At 38.1% G+C, this 19,910-nt stretch overlaps 1 protein-coding gene across 5 annotated transcripts in view; it reads left to right on the top strand.

Moving 5' to 3' along the window:
- LOC132115919 (rho GTPase-activating protein 21) overlaps positions 1-15,533 on the top strand; it is a 130,636-nt gene extending 115,103 nt beyond the window's left edge. For all 5 annotated transcript variants that reach the window (XM_059524351.1, XM_059524350.1, XM_059524349.1 and 2 more), the window contains 18 exons: positions 769-915; positions 1,010-1,109; positions 1,203-1,245; positions 1,681-1,800; positions 2,237-2,536; positions 3,995-4,059; positions 4,152-4,300; positions 4,603-4,745; positions 5,854-6,012; positions 6,127-6,205; positions 6,390-6,463; positions 6,557-6,646; positions 7,138-7,263; positions 7,370-7,411; positions 7,744-7,849; positions 10,852-10,883; positions 11,830-14,126; positions 14,448-15,533. In XM_059524351.1, the coding sequence (XP_059380334.1) occupies positions 769-915; positions 1,010-1,109; positions 1,203-1,245; positions 1,681-1,800; positions 2,237-2,536; positions 3,995-4,059; positions 4,152-4,300; positions 4,603-4,745; positions 5,854-6,012; positions 6,127-6,205; positions 6,390-6,463; positions 6,557-6,646; positions 7,138-7,263; positions 7,370-7,411; positions 7,744-7,849; positions 10,852-10,883; positions 11,830-13,446 (3,392 nt within the window). In that variant the 3' untranslated portion in view covers positions 13,447-14,126; positions 14,448-15,533. The remainder of the gene's footprint in view (positions 1-768; positions 916-1,009; positions 1,110-1,202; positions 1,246-1,680; positions 1,801-2,236; positions 2,537-3,994; positions 4,060-4,151; positions 4,301-4,602; positions 4,746-5,853; positions 6,013-6,126; positions 6,206-6,389; positions 6,464-6,556; positions 6,647-7,137; positions 7,264-7,369; positions 7,412-7,743; positions 7,850-10,851; positions 10,884-11,829; positions 14,127-14,447) is intronic.
- Positions 15,534-19,910: the final 4,377 nt, after the last annotated feature.

Raw genomic sequence — 19,910 nt, 5'->3', positions numbered from 1 at the left:
TTTTCTTAAAAAGGCCTCTAACACTAGCTTTTTCTATTCTTTTTATATTCTATCTATTGATTTTCTTTTTGTTTATATATATTAGCCACTAGGCTAACCAAGACTAAATGTAAATATATATATATATATATATAAAACCTAGATATGTAAAACCCAGCACTGTTGACTGGTTCTGTATAAAAAAAAAAAATAAAAAAAAAATATATATATATATATATATATTTTTTTTTTTTTTATTTATTTTTTTTTTATACAGAACCAGTCAACAGTGCTGGGTTTTACATATCTAGGTTTTCAAACTGATGGATTCAAGAAATTATTAACATCCATGAAGTTTAAAATCAAGTTATATAATTATAAAAATTATGCCAATGCACACAGCATTCACAGCCTTGTTGTTTTCCAAAATGGCAATTTTCTCAGTTTGTACATTTGCTTCATAAAGTGTATTAGTGTATTACACAGAGAATGCAAGAAAAAAGCAATCACTAGGACTTTCCAATAAAACTATAGAAAAGGAAATGGTTAAAAATGTAACATTTTACCCAGTGATGCCATCTTTCTGCAACTACTGTTTGTGTGTTGTCTTTGTATGAAAAGGTGTGGGAGGCTTATCAGTTTAATGATTGCTCATTCTTCTTAGCTGTATGAGTAAGCATGTTTCCTCCAGACTGTCTGATTCTGCTGTCTCTATTGGACTACATTAATTCATGCTATATGCTACTAAGATATATAATCTTATGAATGTCTCATGTCTGTTGTCATCAGATGAGCCGTCAAGCTCCAGTAACGACCATGACACCACACACATTCCTGCATCTGCTGTGATTTCCAACAAGCCTATAATCACCACCAACCCACCCAGTCCAACTTCCCCTTCTCCCGTAATACGCCGACAGCTATCCCACGACCAGGGTGAGGAACAGCTCTGCCAACAACTACAATATCTCAGTAGCATCAAAAATGTGTTTTGTTTTTAACCATGCGTTCTCCTATATCTCCAATCTAGATTCCTTACGACTCACAATTTTGGAATCAGATTCTGGAACTAAAACGGAACGTTCTAGGTCCTTCGATGAGGGCTTGGATAACTACAGAGAAGAGAGAGGGTAAGCTTACGATCAGGAAGTTACCACTAAGTTGAGGTGTCAGTCCGCTGTCTTTCGCACTGTATGATCTCTCGGTTTACTGTGTCTGTACAGGCGGTCGATTAAACACACCCATGGATTCAAGGGACTTAGAAAGGTGAGTGAAACTGCTGTAATAAAGATAACACATTAAAAATTATTACTAGTTCACACCTTAGATACAGGTCTGTCTTGTTGGCATCTGATCTCCAGCTAACATTAAGTCTGAAAATGTATTATTAAAATATGTTAATCATGTACCCTGACCTGTATGCAAATTAACTTTTTTCTCTCTCTTTTTGGCCAATGAATAGCACCTATAATAATTATAATGAGATGGAAAGAGACTTTGTAACCAAGCACGTATTATTTTCTAAACCTTTAGCATTGCTTATGATTAAATGTTGTAATCTGACTTCTCTTTAAATTTGATTACTGAATATTGAACTCAGTGGAATTCCAGTTACCAAACTGATAAAGTATCTCATAGGGTTTTCAGTGGCAGTTGTCTAAAAGGATATATCCTGGTTAACCCATGTTTGGTGTGTTTCAGGCGGTTGACAGATCCTCTGAGGACTCTGGCTCTAGGAGAGACTCTACTTCAGATGTCTTCACTGATGCCACAAAAGAGGGTCCACTTCATTTCCGGCAGCTCAACTCAGATAAGGGAAAGGTACAACACCACTAAACACCATAATTCACAAGATTTATTTTGTTCCGGGTCCCAATACTGAATGAAAGTGTTTTCAGAGCATTGATCTGTCTGTAATGTCGTAGGAGTCCTTGACATAGTGTAAACATGTTGCAACGAGTCTTTGCACCTCTGAATGAACAAGAATGGCTGGCAGGCTTTCAGAAACATTTAATGTTGGCAAATGTAGTGCCAGAAATCTTGTCTTGTAAGATCTTGTCATATTTTACACCATTCAGATAAAGTACAACACTTATACAATATGGGGTTACATTTAAACAATACGTCTGTAGAATATAGTGATTTTACCATGGTTAAGGGTGTTCAATGATAGAAGCTGCTATTAATTATTAATTTGATCAACTTGTGCATTCTGTATTTGCTATTTTAACTCATAATTCTGTTGTCTTGTCTACAGCGTGTTAGCAGTAGCATGCGGTCGTGGAAGCAGATCTACGCTGTGCTTCGTGGCCACTGTCTCTATCTGTACAAGGACAAGAGGGACGGACAAACCAATGTCAACTCCCATATCGAAGAAGAGCCTCTGCCGGTCTGCATCAAAGCCTGTCTGATTGACATCTCCTACAGTGACACGAAGCGCAAGAACGTACTTCGGCTGACAACATCAGACTGTGAATACCTGTTCCAGGCGGAAGACCGTGAGGAAATGCTGTCCTGGATCCGGGTCATTCAAGAGAACAGCAACTTGGATGACGAGGTGAATGATCAGTAATCATTACACACTTTTGTAATCCAAGAGCAATTTCAATTTTTACGCACAAATAAAAAAGCTTTACCTGACAATAAGGTGGTGACTTCAGAATTCATTCTTCAGTGTCCCAGTTATGTACATCTTCACTATTCCAGTTATGTTAAAACAGACTTGGATGCTTAGAATTTTTTTTTTTTTTTTTTGCTGAATCCATATTTGTTGGAGCCCTAGTGGTTAGCGCTCATGCTCCTACACGTTGAGCTGTGGTGCTTATGCAGGTTATACACTTTTGCATCCAGATCACTTCCCATTAACCCCTATTCTCACCATCAAGTCACCTGCATATCTTCTCTATACAAGCCTCTATTCTCGTACCAGGAACATCTGTAATTATGTGCTAAAGTTAAAGGTGGCAGACCTAAACAGTGAATCTTACTATATAATTTCATTTGAAGAATGAATTAAGGATTTTTTTTTTCTTGTCCAGTAAAATAATATATTTTATGTCCAAAACAAAATCTTATGTACCTCATAAACCATACACATGCTTTGCAAGAGAGTTTAAATTTTTTTTTTATTTTTTGGGTTGTGGTGGTGAACAAAGTGGCACTGATGAATTTGAAGTTTGGGGAATCTATATCATGATATATCTGCATATATGTTTTTCAAGTGATGCTTCCAGTGTGTAGAAATTTAGAAACAAAATTAAAATTACATAATGTTATAAAATAACGGAAAATGTTAAACTCCCATCAGACTCTTTGACAACCAGCTATTTTTCACTTACTGTAAGACAGCTGAGTGTATCCTCATTGATGCTTTTTGAGTATTGTACACTCTCACTTCGAACAAAACTGAGCATTATCTAAATCCTTAATTACCTTTGAACACTAAGGCATGTTTCCTAGCATCAGACTTTATAAACATTCAGTGTGACTTTTTTTAAAGCCGCTTTGAAACATTGTGAATTGAGAAAAGTGCTATACAAATAAATTTGGCTTAACTTTGGCTCAGCCAGTACCATGGGTTTGTCTGTCCAATGGCAGATGGGAAAGGTGTTTTAAAAAATTAAATAATCGTCCTTTTTGCCGTTTCGTTTAGTGACGTGAGTGGTGCAGAAACCACACTTCATCTTTGAATTATCGGCTAAGTCTATCCAGGTCTAGTGCCTGATATAGATATGGTGGATGTTTTGGACTTCCTCATGAATCATGGAAAAAGACCCTATTTAAAGAACTTTCTTACAATAGCTGAACATAGCCTAGGGCTTTTTTTGAAAATAAATAGTAACACTTCAGGAAAACCATTGCATCTTCTTTAAAGCTCGTCTTCTTCTGTCTTCTTACAACATTGGGTTATCCACAAGCCCTCTGGTGTGTTTGGGGATTCCACTCTTATATTTCATCCACTCGTCTGACATCAGCTTTTGTCTTCCTTTTCTCTCTTTCCTTCTTCTTTTTGTAGAATGCTACTGTAACTAGCACAGACCTCATCAACCGGAAAATAAAGGAGTACAACACTCTAATGAGGTACGAAGGAAACTGGGAAGGGTTCCCATCAATTTTTTGTATTCTTCTACCTCTTTTCCTCTACATCTTGACATGGATTTTGTGTGTTGCAGTCCACCCAGCAGTAAGACAGAACCCTCACCCAGAGCGTCCCGTCAGTCCCTGAGCATCAGGCAGACGTTACTGGGTGGTAAAGGGGAGAATAAAGCCACAAGCCCTCACTCACCAAACAAGGACCACGACAGGAAAGCCATGCACAAAGGTAACAGAATCAAGGGCACTTACTCTTTGTGTTGTATTCAGTACTTTTGAGTATCAATAAAAATGTATTGTGTGCTTGTGTATGTTAAGTATTTTTGTGCTTAAGGTATTTTTGCTTAGTAACATGTTAACATCATACTCTACTGTAATCAGCAGTCAGAAGTCATTTCATTAGTGCTGTTGATTGCAAATCAGTCATTTACGGGTTTCTGTTTGGGTATGGTGCTGCCTAAAAAGGTATATAGCTCACTAAGTTTCAGACTAGTGTCTCTATGACAAATCGTATTATGGTTGTCTGAATAGATGAAACCAGTCCACCAAAAGATAAGGGCACATGGAGGAAGGGCATCCCTGGACTCATGAGAAAGCCATTTGAGAAGAAATCGTCTCATGGAATCACATTTGGAGTAAGACTAGATGACTGCCCTCCGGCTCAGACCAACAGAGTAAGACCACAAAGAATGTCCTTTCTCTCACTGTTGCACTTGGCTTTGATGATTTCAGTGACAATCTAAAGATGTCCCTTGGGAAAAAGAAGTACTCTGTAGTGTGTGTATAAAAAAGTATAAAAATAATATAATTTAGAAGAATATACTTAAGTGTTAACTGAATATAATTATTTTTTAAACTGTAATAGAAAGTTTATTGCAATTAAATGAGTATACATTTTAGATTTACTTTAAAATAAATTGTTTTTTTAACTTTATAGTATATGACTTCAGTACATCTTTAAACAGTATGTACTGTAATTGGTTACACTTTATTTTAAGGTCTCCTTGTTACAGTGTAATCATACATTTAAGTATTGAGTAATATTAATTCACAAAATATACTTACTATTTGGTTAGGGATAGGATAAGGGCTTGGTTTATTGCTACTTGCATGTAATTAATCATAATTAATTGTTATTATAATAGTAAGTACATGTAACGTGTTACAAAGACTTTAAACCTTAAAATAAAGTGTTACCATTTAATTTTATAATTGTGTTGTCTTTGAGATATGGTTAAAGTGTACTGCTGAATATGCTGAATATATTATAAAATATATTAATTTATAATTGCAATATTGAATAACACACTATAGTTAAAATTATTATCAGCTACTTAGTATGTTAATCAACACATCACAATAAGTGTAATTATTAACAGATTATTAAAAATATATATATTTAAAATGCACATGAAAGTAAAACTTTGAATGTATATATATATATATATATATATATATATATATATATATGTATGTATATATATATATTTTTTAATGGTGTACATATGCTACAGGTGTACATTCAGTCCAGTTAAGCACACTTTTTCACAAGGGAGTGTGCTCTACACTAGTGATATTTTTAGCTGTGGGTGTTAAATAATGTTTAAAGAGTAATTGTTTAGTTTGTGGGATGAATGTAATTGTATTGGAACCTGCTAAGTTTTTCATACTGCTGATTTTGGAGTCATATTTGTCTATGTAAGCAACACACACTCCTATGGTGTGCAGTCTTAGAGGTTTAGATTGGCTTGCATGCATGTGACTGTTCTTTGTGTGTTTTAGTTTGTTCCTCTGATAGTTGAAGTGTGCTGCAAGCTTGTGGAAGAACGAGGACTGGAATACACTGGCATTTACAGAGTGCCAGGAAATAATGCCGCAATCTCCATCATGCAGGAAGAGCTCAATAACAAGGGCATGGACGACATCGATGTTCAGGATGATGTGAGTTTATAGTTCAGGTGTCACATCAGGTGCCAGGTGTAATATTTTCTTTGCTTCTTCCTTGAGGTCTTTTTTCTCCTTCTTTTTTTTTTATACATTATCTATTCCCCACAGAAATGGAAGGACTTGAATGTGATCAGCAGTTTACTCAAATCCTTCTTCAGAAAACTTCCTGAACCTCTCTTCACTAATGGTAAAAGTCCTTGTTGGAATTCCCTTGCTTGGGGCTCTTTTTTATTTATTTATCTTGCACTTGCTCAACATTAATTATGAAGTTTGCCATCTAGTGGCAGAGTGATATACATCTAGTGATAGAGACATGCAATTTCAACATAAGACAGTTGAAGTAATTTTCCTTCTTGATATGCCCTCTGTAGAGAGATATGCAGACTTTATTGATGCCAACAGAATAGATGATCCTGTAGAGAGACTCAAAGTGCTCAAAAGACTGGTATGAAGCTGTTTACCTAATTACCATTTGTTTATAGTGCTAATAATTTCACTGTTTGTAATGGCAACCCTAAATAAACTTCTAATTTTTCAGCTTCACGAGTTGCCTGATCACCATTACGAAACACTGAAGTTCCTCTCGGCACATCTCAAAACTGTGGCAGAAAACTCAGAAAAGAACAAGGTAAAACATTTCTAGTAGTCCACAGGATGTACACACAGAATGTGCGCTTTCATTCAGCACCAACAAGATGACGTGCAACAGAATGGAACAGAACACATAATACAGGGCTCTACATGTTTTCAAGCTTTTCCCCAAGATTTTCAGTGATCCAGATATTTATTTTAAAGCTCTTTTTTAAAGAAAACACAAAATGAAGTTTGCAGCTAATTTTAGATGTGATTTCCTGAGTTAAATATGATATTCTGAAGTGGTGGGACTTGATTTTATGCATCAAAAATTGATTGCATGGAGGGCTCGGTGATGATAACCAAAGGGAAAGTAGTGTTTATAGGCAGAGCAAGTTACTGTGTAATAATGTGCACTGGTGATTTTTTACAATACAGCAATATTTGGTGCATTGGTCTTAATCCATGACATTCAAAAGAATATGCCCTGTGTGTACACTCACTTTGTGAGAAATGTCTCATCTTTCTCATTTGTCATTGTGTCAGATGGAGCCACGGAATCTGGCTATTGTGTTTGGCCCAACACTGGTGAGAACATCTGAAGACAATATGACTCACATGGTGACGCACATGCCAGACCAGTACAAGATTGTAGAAACGCTCATTCAGCATGTAAGTTTTTTAATTTTCTCATGTAAGATAAAACACTTTCTCAGATGTGTCAGGTATTTGAGCATTGGTGAAATAATTCTGAATGCAGTCTGGTGCTTTCTTGCAGTACGACTGGTTCTTCACTGAGGAGGGTGACAAGGAACCTACGGTGTGTATTAGTACAACTGCTTTTTTTATTATTATTAACTTTTTAGGTGTGTTTGCTAAGGTTGGCATCAGGGGTTTGAACACACACCTAACCCTAATTAACCCTTAAACTACTTGAGTGTAGATCTTATCCATAACTGTGGATATGCTCTTTTGAGTAAGTAACCAGCTAGCAGCCACCCAGAACCCCTAAACTGAAAATCACTAAAAAGACACATGTAGCATCATGGAGGCGAAATTTTGTATGAGCAAGAACCATTAAAATCTTTTTTTTTTGTCTTTAGTTTGAATCAGTGCAGCTTCATTGCATTGTTTTTCTCTATGTCTGCTCAGACTACGGTCCAGGAGGAGAGTGCTGTGGAGTCCCAGCCTGTGCCTAACATTGACCACCTGCTGACCAACATCGGCCGGACAGGCACCTCTCCAGGGGAAGTCTCAGGTAACATGTGCCCTTGGTTGGACCCTCTCCGACACGGGTTGAACTTTTACACCCTTCTGTAAAGTATAATTATGTCTAAGAGCACACCTTGTAATGTGTAATAAATAAAAAGCTACAGTATAATAATGTTTAAACATTTGATTTTAATATTGATTTAAAAAAAAATGCTTTGCTTTTCTGAGAACAGAAGCAGCTTCTCCCAACTTTTTTTTTTTCTCTGCGCTATGGTTTAATTAAAAAGCCTGTGCGAGTTTGTGAGGCAAGATTTTAGACATTTTTGCTTACAGAAGCTTGCTTTGTGCGACATTGAATTATTTGGTTTGGATTTTTACTTTCCATGCTTTAGCTGATTTAATTTCAATTATGTAAATTTCTTTATACCATTTCTGTTTTGCTCATTTGTCTTGTTTGTGTGAATCTCACAAAACCTGTCAAAGACATGGCTAGGTCATATTTCACCTCCCAAAAAATAAATTAGTAAAAATAAAAAAAAGAATTACATTTATTTTGCAAAAGAAAAATGAAGGCTATTTTTAACATTAAGGGTTTTTTTTTTAATTATTATTACCTCCCCACATTACTAATATTAATAAACATCATCAGTTTGGTATCACAATATGGAACATATGTTCACTATTAATTAAGAATTTTCCCTAAATAAACTATTTTTTCTAATTTGCTGCTTATTAAAAAGTTAGTAAGGTGGTTGTAAAGTTTAGGTATTGGGTGGATTAAGGGATCTAAAATATGGTCATGTGCTGTATAAGTACTAATTGCGTAAGAATTGTTTCTCAAAATAAAGTATTATCAGATGTTTTCAACAAGTAAGAAGAATGGCAAACAATAATGAGCTTATACACAAAAAAAAGAAAAAGGAAAGAAAGTAAAACATTCACTTGAATTTCGCCACATTACCGTAATGAGAATGATGACTTGAAAGATCCTTAATTGTTAAGAAAATAATATTATAATACAAAATAACTTAATGGTGTCTGGAATAGGCTTCATTTACCCTATGCAGATTACAATTTCAGATTTTTCTTCCTTTTGATTTTGGGGTGAAATACAACCGTTTCCGTGAGATTCACTCATTTAGTGTGTCTCTTTCTCCACGCGTTCAAACTCAACTGGGTCGTCGCTGTAATTCTGCCAACTGCTGCATTAACACGCCATGTTCTTTCTCCAAGAGAGAACAAACAAACAGCTAAAGCCAAACCGCAGAACACGCTTGCCAATCTCTGATCCCTCTATCCCTAGTGCCCCTCTGTCGCGTGTCCTAAAGGCTTTCCCAGCATTCACACATACTGATCTTGACACAGGACAAGTGGGCGGAGTCTATCACACCTTGATGTCGCTGATGGACTCAGTAGTGTCCGTGATGGGCAGCTGGAACTGTAGGAAGAGGGAGGACTGTTGCCCGCAGTGTAGCTGCCTAGTCTGCAGACACCCTCGCATTTTATGACGTGGGCGACTGAGAAAAGAGAACAAAAAAGTGCAAAGGGAAAGTGCAGCAGAAGTGTTGGGTTCTGTGGGGTGTGGTTTGTGAGTTTACCTGGCGTAGAGCAGTGCTGCTGTCTCAAAGGCTCTTCGCTGTATCTCGCCCCTCTCTCTCTCTCTCTCTCTGAATGCTGACCAAACGGAGAGACAGCATGGTAATGCTACTCGGCTTTGAATGTCACTTGGTCATACCATTTGTCACCACCAAGGGGTGTGCAGGGGGGCTTGGCTCGATGCAGAAGAAATAAGCCTCCAAAATTTGTAGTCTTTGCCATGGAAAATGAAATGAGATCAAAGACAGCAGTGAATGTTTTTTTTTTTTTTTTTTTTTACTTTTCCTTGCTGGCCTTCTGTCTTCCCATAGTGTCATCTTTTCTGCGTAGCTAGCCCCTCTCTAACCCCTGTCACTTCTGACCGTGGTTCTTATCTTGAGTGTCTCGTCTTCATTGTGGTCACGACAGCACACATCAGAACAGCCTCAGCACTGTCATTAAACATCCATTTCTGAATCACACACATTGTACTTGAGCTCCGAGTGAAAAGGGTTGTAGAATTAATTGTTGACCTGCAAAAGTTCCAATTACCATTAGAAAATTCACTTAATGGAACATCCAGGCAAAAAAACGTTGTGTGAACAACATCTGTGATATGCAGAAAATAATTTCAACTTGTTTTTAAAAATGTACAGTAATGGACTTGCCGTCTTCAGAAGGGTTTTAATATATGTGAAATTTTAGTTGAAGCCCTACTTTACAAAAAAAATTAAAATTGAGTTGTTGTCTACATGGTTGTATTATTAGTGGGGCTGCTGTTTTATACAGGCTAACTTTTGGTTATTTATATAGCCTTTATATACTTTATTGTGTACAATATTTTGCTGATTACTTAAAATGATATAAAATTCTACTTAAAAGGTAAATATAATTAAAACTATCTCTGGTATCCTTTTATAATAATAGATTTTGTATTATCTGTCAGATTGTCAGAATCAGATGATTATAGATTTTCCATATAGGTCATCATAACACAAATGTCACTCAATGACATCATTCAATGACACTGCCTGCAAAACCTGCATCATTTTGTGTGTACTCTGTGGTCCATGCATCATATTAGTTGGAGTTAATACTTCATTAAAAAAAAAGTTCAAGTCCAGCTGATCTCTTTTGCAACCACAAACATTTATTTTGTACCAGATTCATGTTACCATATTGTCTGTGTTTGCTGGATGGTCTTACACGTGAACGATTGCTCCCTACTGGTGAATATATATCTGAACGTTTACAGTAAAACACAGCTCACTCATTCATTTGCACGCATGCCTGCTTTTGAACTATATTCCTCTACGTTCCTCTCTCTCGTTGTTTGCCATGCTCTCATCGTCATGCACACCCTTTCTACATGCATATGTTTCTCTGCTTCCCTCCTGTATATGAGTTTGTTTGAGATCAGTAGAAGGACATGTGCAAGTCTCTAACCATGTATCATTTTTCTTTACTCCACAGATTCACCAACCAGTGACTCTGCTAAATCTAAGGTGAGTTTGACTTTCGGATCGAGGCCTCTTCTCTGATAGGGCAGGTATAGTGGGTGAGTGTAGTCCTTGCACTAGGCTGACATGCTCCACCACTCCCAAAGCAGCATTTGGGAGCCAGTTGCCATCTTGAAGAGACTGGACAGATGGATCAGAGGCCATCATGTCATGCTTTGAACATGCCCTGCATTCAGTGTAACAGGGAAATGAGATGTTGCTAGAAGGTGCACTAAGCATTTCTGCCTAGGGGTGGGAATCTAACCATTTTATAGAAACTACTACAGCTGAAATATTTTCATGCTGTTCATCTTTTTTCTAGAATTTTTAACATTCAACTTGTGTTTTAGTGAATCAGCCTCTCAAACTCAGTCTAAAACAGCACATTCAGTCTATGAATTAATTTCTGACTCACATTCACTGAATGAAGACATCACTTTGTCAACCAAGAACCATTACTATGTTAGGTTGGTGGACATAAGATAAATGTTGGGAATACAGTTGATCTCTTGTAGTTAAACTCTTCCTTTAACTCCCAAAGTACTAGACAAATCATTAAATGGATTAAGATTCCCATCCCTTTTTCTGTCAACTGGCTCCAGCTTTGATTTCAAATGCAAACCATGCAGCTTTTTCCATGTGGCAGTGCTGTTGGTGTTGCTGTTGGGTGCTGCTTGTGCTGCGTGGCTGTTCTGAAACAGAGGCCTCATTTGGAGATCTGTGACCGTCTCTAATGTTTCTTTCTATGTTCAGTCCTTCAACCTCTGATTTGTGCTGCTTTCAGAGAAGCAGGTGGAGTACTCTGGGTTAGCCACCTCTAAGGGCATCGGTTGGGCTTTTTATTCCATGTTTCCTTGCTAGGCCTTTGTGGTTTATGGCTCCTTGATTTACAGAGTTGTTTTTCTATTCGCTGTGACTGAGTCTGTCACTCTTGCTTTCTCTTTCTGTCCAGGGCTCCTGGGGATCAGGGAAGGACCACTGCAGCCGCGAGTTCCTTCAGCCACGAGTCTCCTCCATTTTTGCTGCGGCCAACCGCAAACGAAAGAAGCACAAGGAGAAGCTGCAACCCAGCAGCTCTGATGATGACCTTGATACCTTGTTCACCAAGAATGATAACCTAACTCAAAAGCAGAACTGCCAAAGCAAGGAGGAAGTGGCAGGCAGGTCCAGCCCCTGCGGAAGAATTGTTGGAGAGAAGAAGAATGCTGTAAGTGAAGAGTCAACACCGAAGAACAAGAAGGAGCACAGAAACTCTTTCTTTATGAAAGACAAACCCTCTTCAGCTCTCTCCCCCTCGCCCAAGCTCTCATATTCACCTGGTTTCAACTGCCGCACCACCAGATCCACCCTCTCAGATCCTTTCTCACAGTTAGATGAGACCACCTCAGACTTGGGTACCATGAGTTCTGGAGCCTCTGTACCCAGAACCAGACCTCGCAAATGGGGTACAACATCACCGGCCTCTGAGCAATTACCTGCTCCTGGGGGGGCTTTTCTAACTGCCGAGGTGAGCTCTATTACGTCGGACTACTCGACCACTTCCTCTACCACCTTTCTGACAGGAGTTGAGTCCATCACATTAAGTCCAGAGGTGCAGTCTGTGGCAGAAAGCCGGGGAGGAGATGAGGCAGATGATGAGCGCAGTGAGCTCATCAGTGAGGGACGGCCGATGGAAACCGACAGTGAGAGCGACTTCCCAATGTTTAGCCCTGGCATTGCTGGACTAGACATACCGTCCACAGAAGATGGCGGCAACAGCACACCCAAACTAGCTTGCCGCTTGCTGCCCTCCCATAAGCTCATAGAATGTGACTCTCTGACCAGGAGGCGATCCCTCCGACAAAAGACGGACAGCGATTCATCTGTGGAGGCCGGGGCTGGTGGCACCAATCAAGGGGTCAGCAAGAATGAATCAAATAGACTATCTCGAGTTCTGGAGGTGATGAAGAGAGGCCGTTCCACTGGCAGCCTTAGTGCCTCATTGCGTACTGAATCGGACCGCGTTGAGCCAGCTTGGCATCTTAAAATCACAGAGAGACTCAGGTCCCGTCTACGTGCCTCTGCTGATGACATGTTCGGTGTTGGCACGCAAAAGACCCGCTCTACGGAGACCCGTGGAAAGAAAAAGGGCATCCGTCGACGGCATACTATGGGTGGCCAGCAGGATTTTGCTGAACTAGATATCATTCATGATTGGAGGGAACAGGGCGGGGTAGACCAGGGTGCCGAAATGTCTTCTGTGGAGCACCTCAGACCTAAGTTCGACTCTCAGGACGTTTCTATCCGGGACTGGATTGCTCGTGAGCATCATCGAACTGAGGGCTCCCAGGCCAGTCTAGAGTTGAAAAGTCAAGATGGGATAGAGACTGAATTGGAAGAGGCCCAAGCAGGAAGTGCTGAGCGACTGACTCCCTCTGCTTCCCCACGTCCCCAGTCCAGCTCTGAACAAGTAAACGGAGGTGCGTCAAAGAGCAAATCCAGAAACAGTTTGAATTCTGGAGCTGATGCTCATCCACAAAAATTGTCAGGAGCCCAAGTGGTGCGCTCACGATTCTACCAATATCTTTAAATCAAAAGAATAATTTGCATGCGTGTAAGAGTGTCATAATGTGTGTGTCAAGGCCTATTCAAACCAAAGTGAATTTTAGGTGTGAAAATTCTATGCATTTTAGTATTTCCCTAACACAAAGTGGTAATACATCTGTTTAGACCAACTGAGGGCCACTGTCCTGTGGAGTTTAGCCCCAACCCTAAACAAACACACCCGCCTGTAGCTTTCTAGTGATCTTGAAGACACTGATTAGCTTCTTCAGGTGTGTCTGACGGGGTTGGAGCTTAACTCTTCAGGATAGTGGTCTTCCAGGCCCTGTTCTGGCATGAACTTTCGCAGAGCCATCGATGCGACAAATTTCTTTTCCATCACATTGTGAAGAAAACTGGCCAACCAGTAAGATTTGTGCTGTTTGTGACATGCCTATAGCACAGCTGTTACATAAAATGGCATGGTGGCACTCTCAGACACAATTAGTTTGGTAAATGGTAATGAATAGCATATGAATCCACAACCTGCTCTATTGTCTCTGTACTCTGCTTTGGTAAATAAGCACCAAAGCAAATACAACAATCTGGCTGTTTGAAAATTGATTTTCTTTCTCTGTGACAAGCAGGTGTCAGAAAATTTGCACACCGATTTGTGTATCATGGTTAAGGTTAGCGGTGTATTTCTGCTTTTCTATAAAAGTGATGAAAGTGAAAGTGATGTGACATTCAGTGAAAGTATGGTGACCCATACTCAGAATTTGTGCTCTGCATTTAACCCATCCGAAATGCACACACACTGTGAGCACACACCCGGAGCAGAGGGCAGCCATTTATGCTGCGGCGCCCGGGGAGCAGTTGGGGGTTCGATGCCTTGCTCAAGGACATCTAAGTCGTGGTATTTGAAGGTGGAGAGAGAACTGTACATGCACTCACCCCACCTACAATTCCTGCCGGCCCGGGACTCGAACTCACAACCTTTCGATTGGGAGTCCGACTCTCTAACCATTAGGCCAGGACTTCCCCTGTCAGAGAGTAAATTAGCATTTTCATTCAGCCTGTCTGCAGTTTGTATGTTTAGGTCTGAAAAGACTAATTGTATGTGAAAATCAGGATGAATTTTTGTGCCAAACATGCATGTTGTTGTGAACAGGCCTTAAATTGCCCTTTAGAGCTAAGGTTACTTCATTTTTATTTTCCATCCCCATGTCCTTTTTTTTTTTTAAACAAAGTATCTATAAATATGAATATATATTATAAATGTAAATTGTATATATCTATATGTATAGGCTTATAAAAAAGTGACTGGAGTAATTTGAACAATTTTGAGTTATCTGACTCATTGTTTTTGGATCAGTACTGGAGCTGTTTTCTTGAAAGCTAGTAATATATGCATGACGGTGAAGTGGCCTGATATTCAGAGGCTGTACAATACCAATGTTTACCGACTGCCTCGACAGCACAATTTTTCTGACTTTGACATACATGCATTTGCAAAACTGTTACTGAAGGATACCAATATCAGAGGAAAAGAAAAGACATCTCGTCCAAGTTTAGGACAAAAAAAAGAAAAAAAAAACTCCTGATGTTACTCATATGAAGAATGTAATATGCTTGCTGTTATATTGACTAACACGTAAATTGCTTGTTGCAGTTTTCATTAGTGAAAAGTGTAAATAATGTCTGTACTTGAAGTATTTTTTTGTTTTTATTATAATTATTTTGAAGGTTAGCCTTGATATGGGCTGTTTTCTGAGCTGTGCGCTGTGGAAAATCCCTTTTACAGTGCATCATAACAGCCAGATATACATGTGGAAGAAGAATGAAATCATTGTTTTATATTTCTACAGGATTGTGAAAGTAAGTGCTAAAGTGAAAGCACCAGAGCCTGAACATCTGTAGCAGTACTAGGCTTACTGGTCATTGTCATGTTGAACCATTTTAATGCAAAGTACAACCTAGCAGCAAATAAGTCATAACATTACAAGGAATTCTGTTTCCTTACAAAAAAAAAGTGCCTCAACTGGTTCTGGTGAAAGGTGCCATTTCTTATTTTAGTTGTTTGTTAATATGGAATATGTATTGTGAATGAATGACTGAATTTTATCAGAATAAAAAGAATTAAAAAAACATAGAAAGGAAAAAGAAAAAAAAATATATATTTTTTTTTAATACAAAACGATGCAAAAGCAGACTCAGAGCTTCCACTGCTTCATCAGTCAGTAGTCTTAAGTCATCTCGTGCTTTTCCACTGTATTCATCTTTACCCTGGTCTTTTATTGAGGCAATAGCTTAAATGTGTATTTTATTTTTATTTTTTCTGTAGGTTACCTTTGTCAAAAAGTCAAATATTTTGTCCGAGCTGACCAGTGAAGTAGCCAGCATGTGATTCTTCGGGAGAGTATGCATGACTTCATACTCACGTGTGCGGATTTCATCTTACCTCTGAATGCTCATATGTGTGACTCCCAACTGCAGAGAAAAAACAACACAAAAAAAACGCAACAACAACAAAAAAACACTGGAAATAAATTATCTTTGTCAACTTCTCATTGTCATTGGTAATCAATGTAATGTAGACTCTACAGCAGTCACTCAGTTATTATTTCCCCCCAAAATATCTGTTTTAATTTCAACTTTTTAAATTTTAGTTTTGCAGACATTTAGTTCAAAAGACTTGTGCCATCATTTAGATCAAGAGAAAAAAATTAGACCAGCAAGTACAAACTTTTGATTGGTTAGGTTGACATTTTAATTAAATATAAATGTTAAATGTTGTTCGCTTTTTGAACAGAAGAGGGCATTGTGCAATCATAAGTGCCTCAATACAATATATATATATATATATATATATATATATATATATATATATATATCTGTATAGAAGCAGAATGGCCTAGATAGGGCAGTACAAATGATTTTTGTTATTATTATTATATGGTGTTGTTGTTGTTTGGGTCATCCAATTCAAGTGGAGATCCGAACCTCCCACTTATGTGGACAAACACTTTGCAGGGTGATTATGTAAAACATTTTGTAAACCCTAGTTACTAGTAAATGTTTGTGTTGCCGTTATTTTTTATTATTATTATTATTATTTGAAATTCTTGAAACCCAGTTTAAGAAACTTTTGAAGCATGAAGGGTAGACACTTAAATCTGATGAACTTCCTGGACCTGATGGTGCTGGTAAAAGGAAGTACTGTAATGTCAAAAGTGCAACTTTTATTTCCTTATTGACATTCAGGCAACTTCAAACACATAATAAAATAGTTTGAGTGCTTTTTTTTTTTTCTTCTTTTCTTTCTTTTTTTTTTTAGCTGCCTGGGCAACAGAAGTATTTTTCAATTTCTGCATATGCATTTCAAAACAATATTTAATAAAGAGCACTAAACCTTGAACCAAACAAACTAGTTCTGAAATGAATTTGAAATAAACCAAAACAACTGATGTACCAGACTGCATTCAAGGGGAATTATGAACAGTCTTAAATATCGACAGTTACACAAATGAATATTTTTTTGTTTGTTTGATGTTTCATTAGGAAAATACACCTTATTTTAAGAGCCAATTATCACTATTAAACAGCATACATATGGCTGTTCATTAGTATTTATAAAGCACATAATGTCTTATTCTGTATGATCATATTTTAGACCCCTTAATCCACCCCATACCTAAATTTAACTACTTTTATTAACTTTTAATAAGTAGCAAATTAGGAGATTATCGAGGCAAAAGTAATAGTTTGTTAATAGTGAGAATTAGCCTTTTTCACTTGTAAGTCACTACTGTAATCAGAACTTTTCGCTACTGTTAAGGATGGTTTGATTTTGGTTTAGAATCATTTATATAGCCCTACTAAAAGACCATGTGGGTTAACATAAAAAGCTAAAAACAATTACAATAAAAAACAATATATTGACAGATCAAACAATCACATACTCCATACTATGGGCTGCCAGCACAATATGAACTTTAAGCAAATTATTAAACACACTGACAGAGATTTAATATGTATCAGGAGGTTTGTAAGGTACAAAGGTGCCTGATTATTTAAAGATTTGTATACAAACATTAAGATCTTAGATGAACAGGGAGCCAGTACAGATTTCTAGTACCGGGGAAATGGAATCGTATTCCTTTACTCTTTTTAAAAGCAGATGCAGTGGAGATGCCACCAATACAGCGAGTTACAAAAATTAAGGTGTGATAAGACTGTGTGAATAACCACATTATTTATTTTTGTTTTGCTAAATGATTGGTCTTATTGTCTTTTAAATATGCTATCTTGTCAGATGTTCTAACTCTTCCACATCCTATTTTAATTTGCTTTTCAATTCTCAAGGTAGCTTGTCACAACTGTTTTTCTCATTTGCATGGTAATAATGACTACTATTAGGTAATGCCATTATTTGGTAAATTTACTTTCTGTATTCTGGGTAGTCTAACATTTCACCAAACCTGACTTATTGAATATCAAGTTGACAGCACATTGATCATCCATAATGGCATATCTAAAGGCATAACTATTATCACCATTTACCAACCTTGTAGAACATGGTAAAGTTGGTTGTTCAGGCACAATGCAAACTTTCTTTAAAATATAATATGAGCAGTTTACTGTGATGTTGCCCTTTTTTTGTTCACAAAAACGAATCAAATCAACAGTCATAAAGGCAACGCCCAAATGTAATGATTTATTATTCCAAGTAAATTTTTATGAGACTTGTTCCAACATTTAAAGCTTGAAGGGGATACAGTGACTTCATGGGATTCCCAGAGCTACTTGTGCCAGTAAAAGGAAGTAAAACTAACAAATTATGTTTAACACAAGCGTTTAAAGTATAACTATGCAAAAACATGAATACCGGCATCATTAATTTACTCGCAAAGTAAATGTTTATTTCCGTGGGAAAAGCTATAAACAATATTGTACTGTATGTCTGGTTTAATGTTTTTTGCACACACACACACACACACACACACACACACACACACACACACACACACAGGGGCGCTGGACTGGGGGTAAAACCAGTACTGATTACCAGGGCCCCAAAGGAAGAGAGGGCCCTTGAAAAGTCTGGAATATATATTTTCAAGGGGAGGGGGGCCCATTAGGACTGCCTATGCATAGGGCCCGGAATCTTGTGCAGCGCCCCTGCACACACACACACACACACATATATATATTTATATACAGTACTGTGCAAAAGTCTTAGGCCACTAGTATTTCCATCCAACAATTTTTTTTTAAGTCAGTTATTTCTATATTTTGCTGTAGTGTATTAATAGTAAATGTCAGTTTACATCTCTAAACATTATTTTTGCCATTAACTGTAATACTCCAGTGACATTTTTGTTTGCACAAGGAGTCTGTGAGCAGCCAGTGCTCCACACAGAGATCTGATCTCATCATCATCATCAGTCTGGAATAACATGAAGAAACAGAACAAACTGAGACAGACTCAATCCAGAAGAACTGTGGAAAAGTGTGGAAAAGACACTTCAAGAAACCTACCTGAAAAACAATGCGCAAGTGCACCTAGGACAAAAGCTTTTTTTAACACATAGTGTGGTCACACCAAATGTTGATTTAATTTAGTTAAGTTAATAGAAGTTAATTAATGAAATCTATTTATGACATTATTTTTGACGGCATCCTCACTTTACAGCATTTTTATACAAGTGCCTAAAACTTTGCATGCACAGTACTTTGCAGGTTTCTTGGAGCGTTTTGGAGACATTGCCACAGTTCTTCTGGATTGAGTCTGTCTCAGTTTTTTCTGTTTCTTCATGTTATTCCAGACAGGCTGGATGATGGTGAGAACAGATCTCTGTGTGGAGCACTGGCTGATGTCAGACTCCTTGTGCAAACAAAAATCTCACTGGATTATTACATTTAATGGCAAAAATAATGTTTGGAAATGTAAACTAATATTTCTTAATGACACTGTCACAAGTCGGTCAGGCTCATCACAACGCACTCCCTCACCTGAATATTAATCATCAGCACCTGTTCACCATCCAATTATCAATCTTCCCCAGCACTATAAAGGCACACACCTCGGATCCTCAGTTGTACCCAGCGGAACATTCCCCTGCTAGTTACTTGAGTTGACTCCTACTAATACTAACTATTTGTGTTTACCTTCTCTCTCAGCAATCTCCCTTCTCCATCCCGTGGTCCCAGTTACTCTGTGTTACCTCTATCAGTATCTCCTCTACTCACCTTCGCCGAGGTGTGTGCTCACCATCCTCTACTCTGGTCACCATCCTCGATTACTCTGGACACCCCATCTGGCAAATTGATACCCATCAGGGGCGGACTGGCCATCGGGAGCACCGGGACATTTCCCGGTGGCCTGACGGTCATTGTGGCCTGCCGGCTGCCGCTGTGCAGTCGATCAGGCTGATGTGCAATAGGCTGGTTTGCAACTCCTAATTGGCAGGCTTTGTCTTAGAAAATCGCACAAAAAAATGGAGCGTAAAC

Source organism: Carassius carassius, chromosome 35 (assembly GCF_963082965.1).
Source record: "Carassius carassius chromosome 35, fCarCar2.1, whole genome shotgun sequence".
NCBI classification, from domain to species: domain Eukaryota; kingdom Metazoa; phylum Chordata; class Actinopteri; order Cypriniformes; family Cyprinidae; genus Carassius; species Carassius carassius.
Note: the sequence above shows the minus strand (reverse complement) of the source record. Positions and strands in the feature narration are given on the sequence as shown.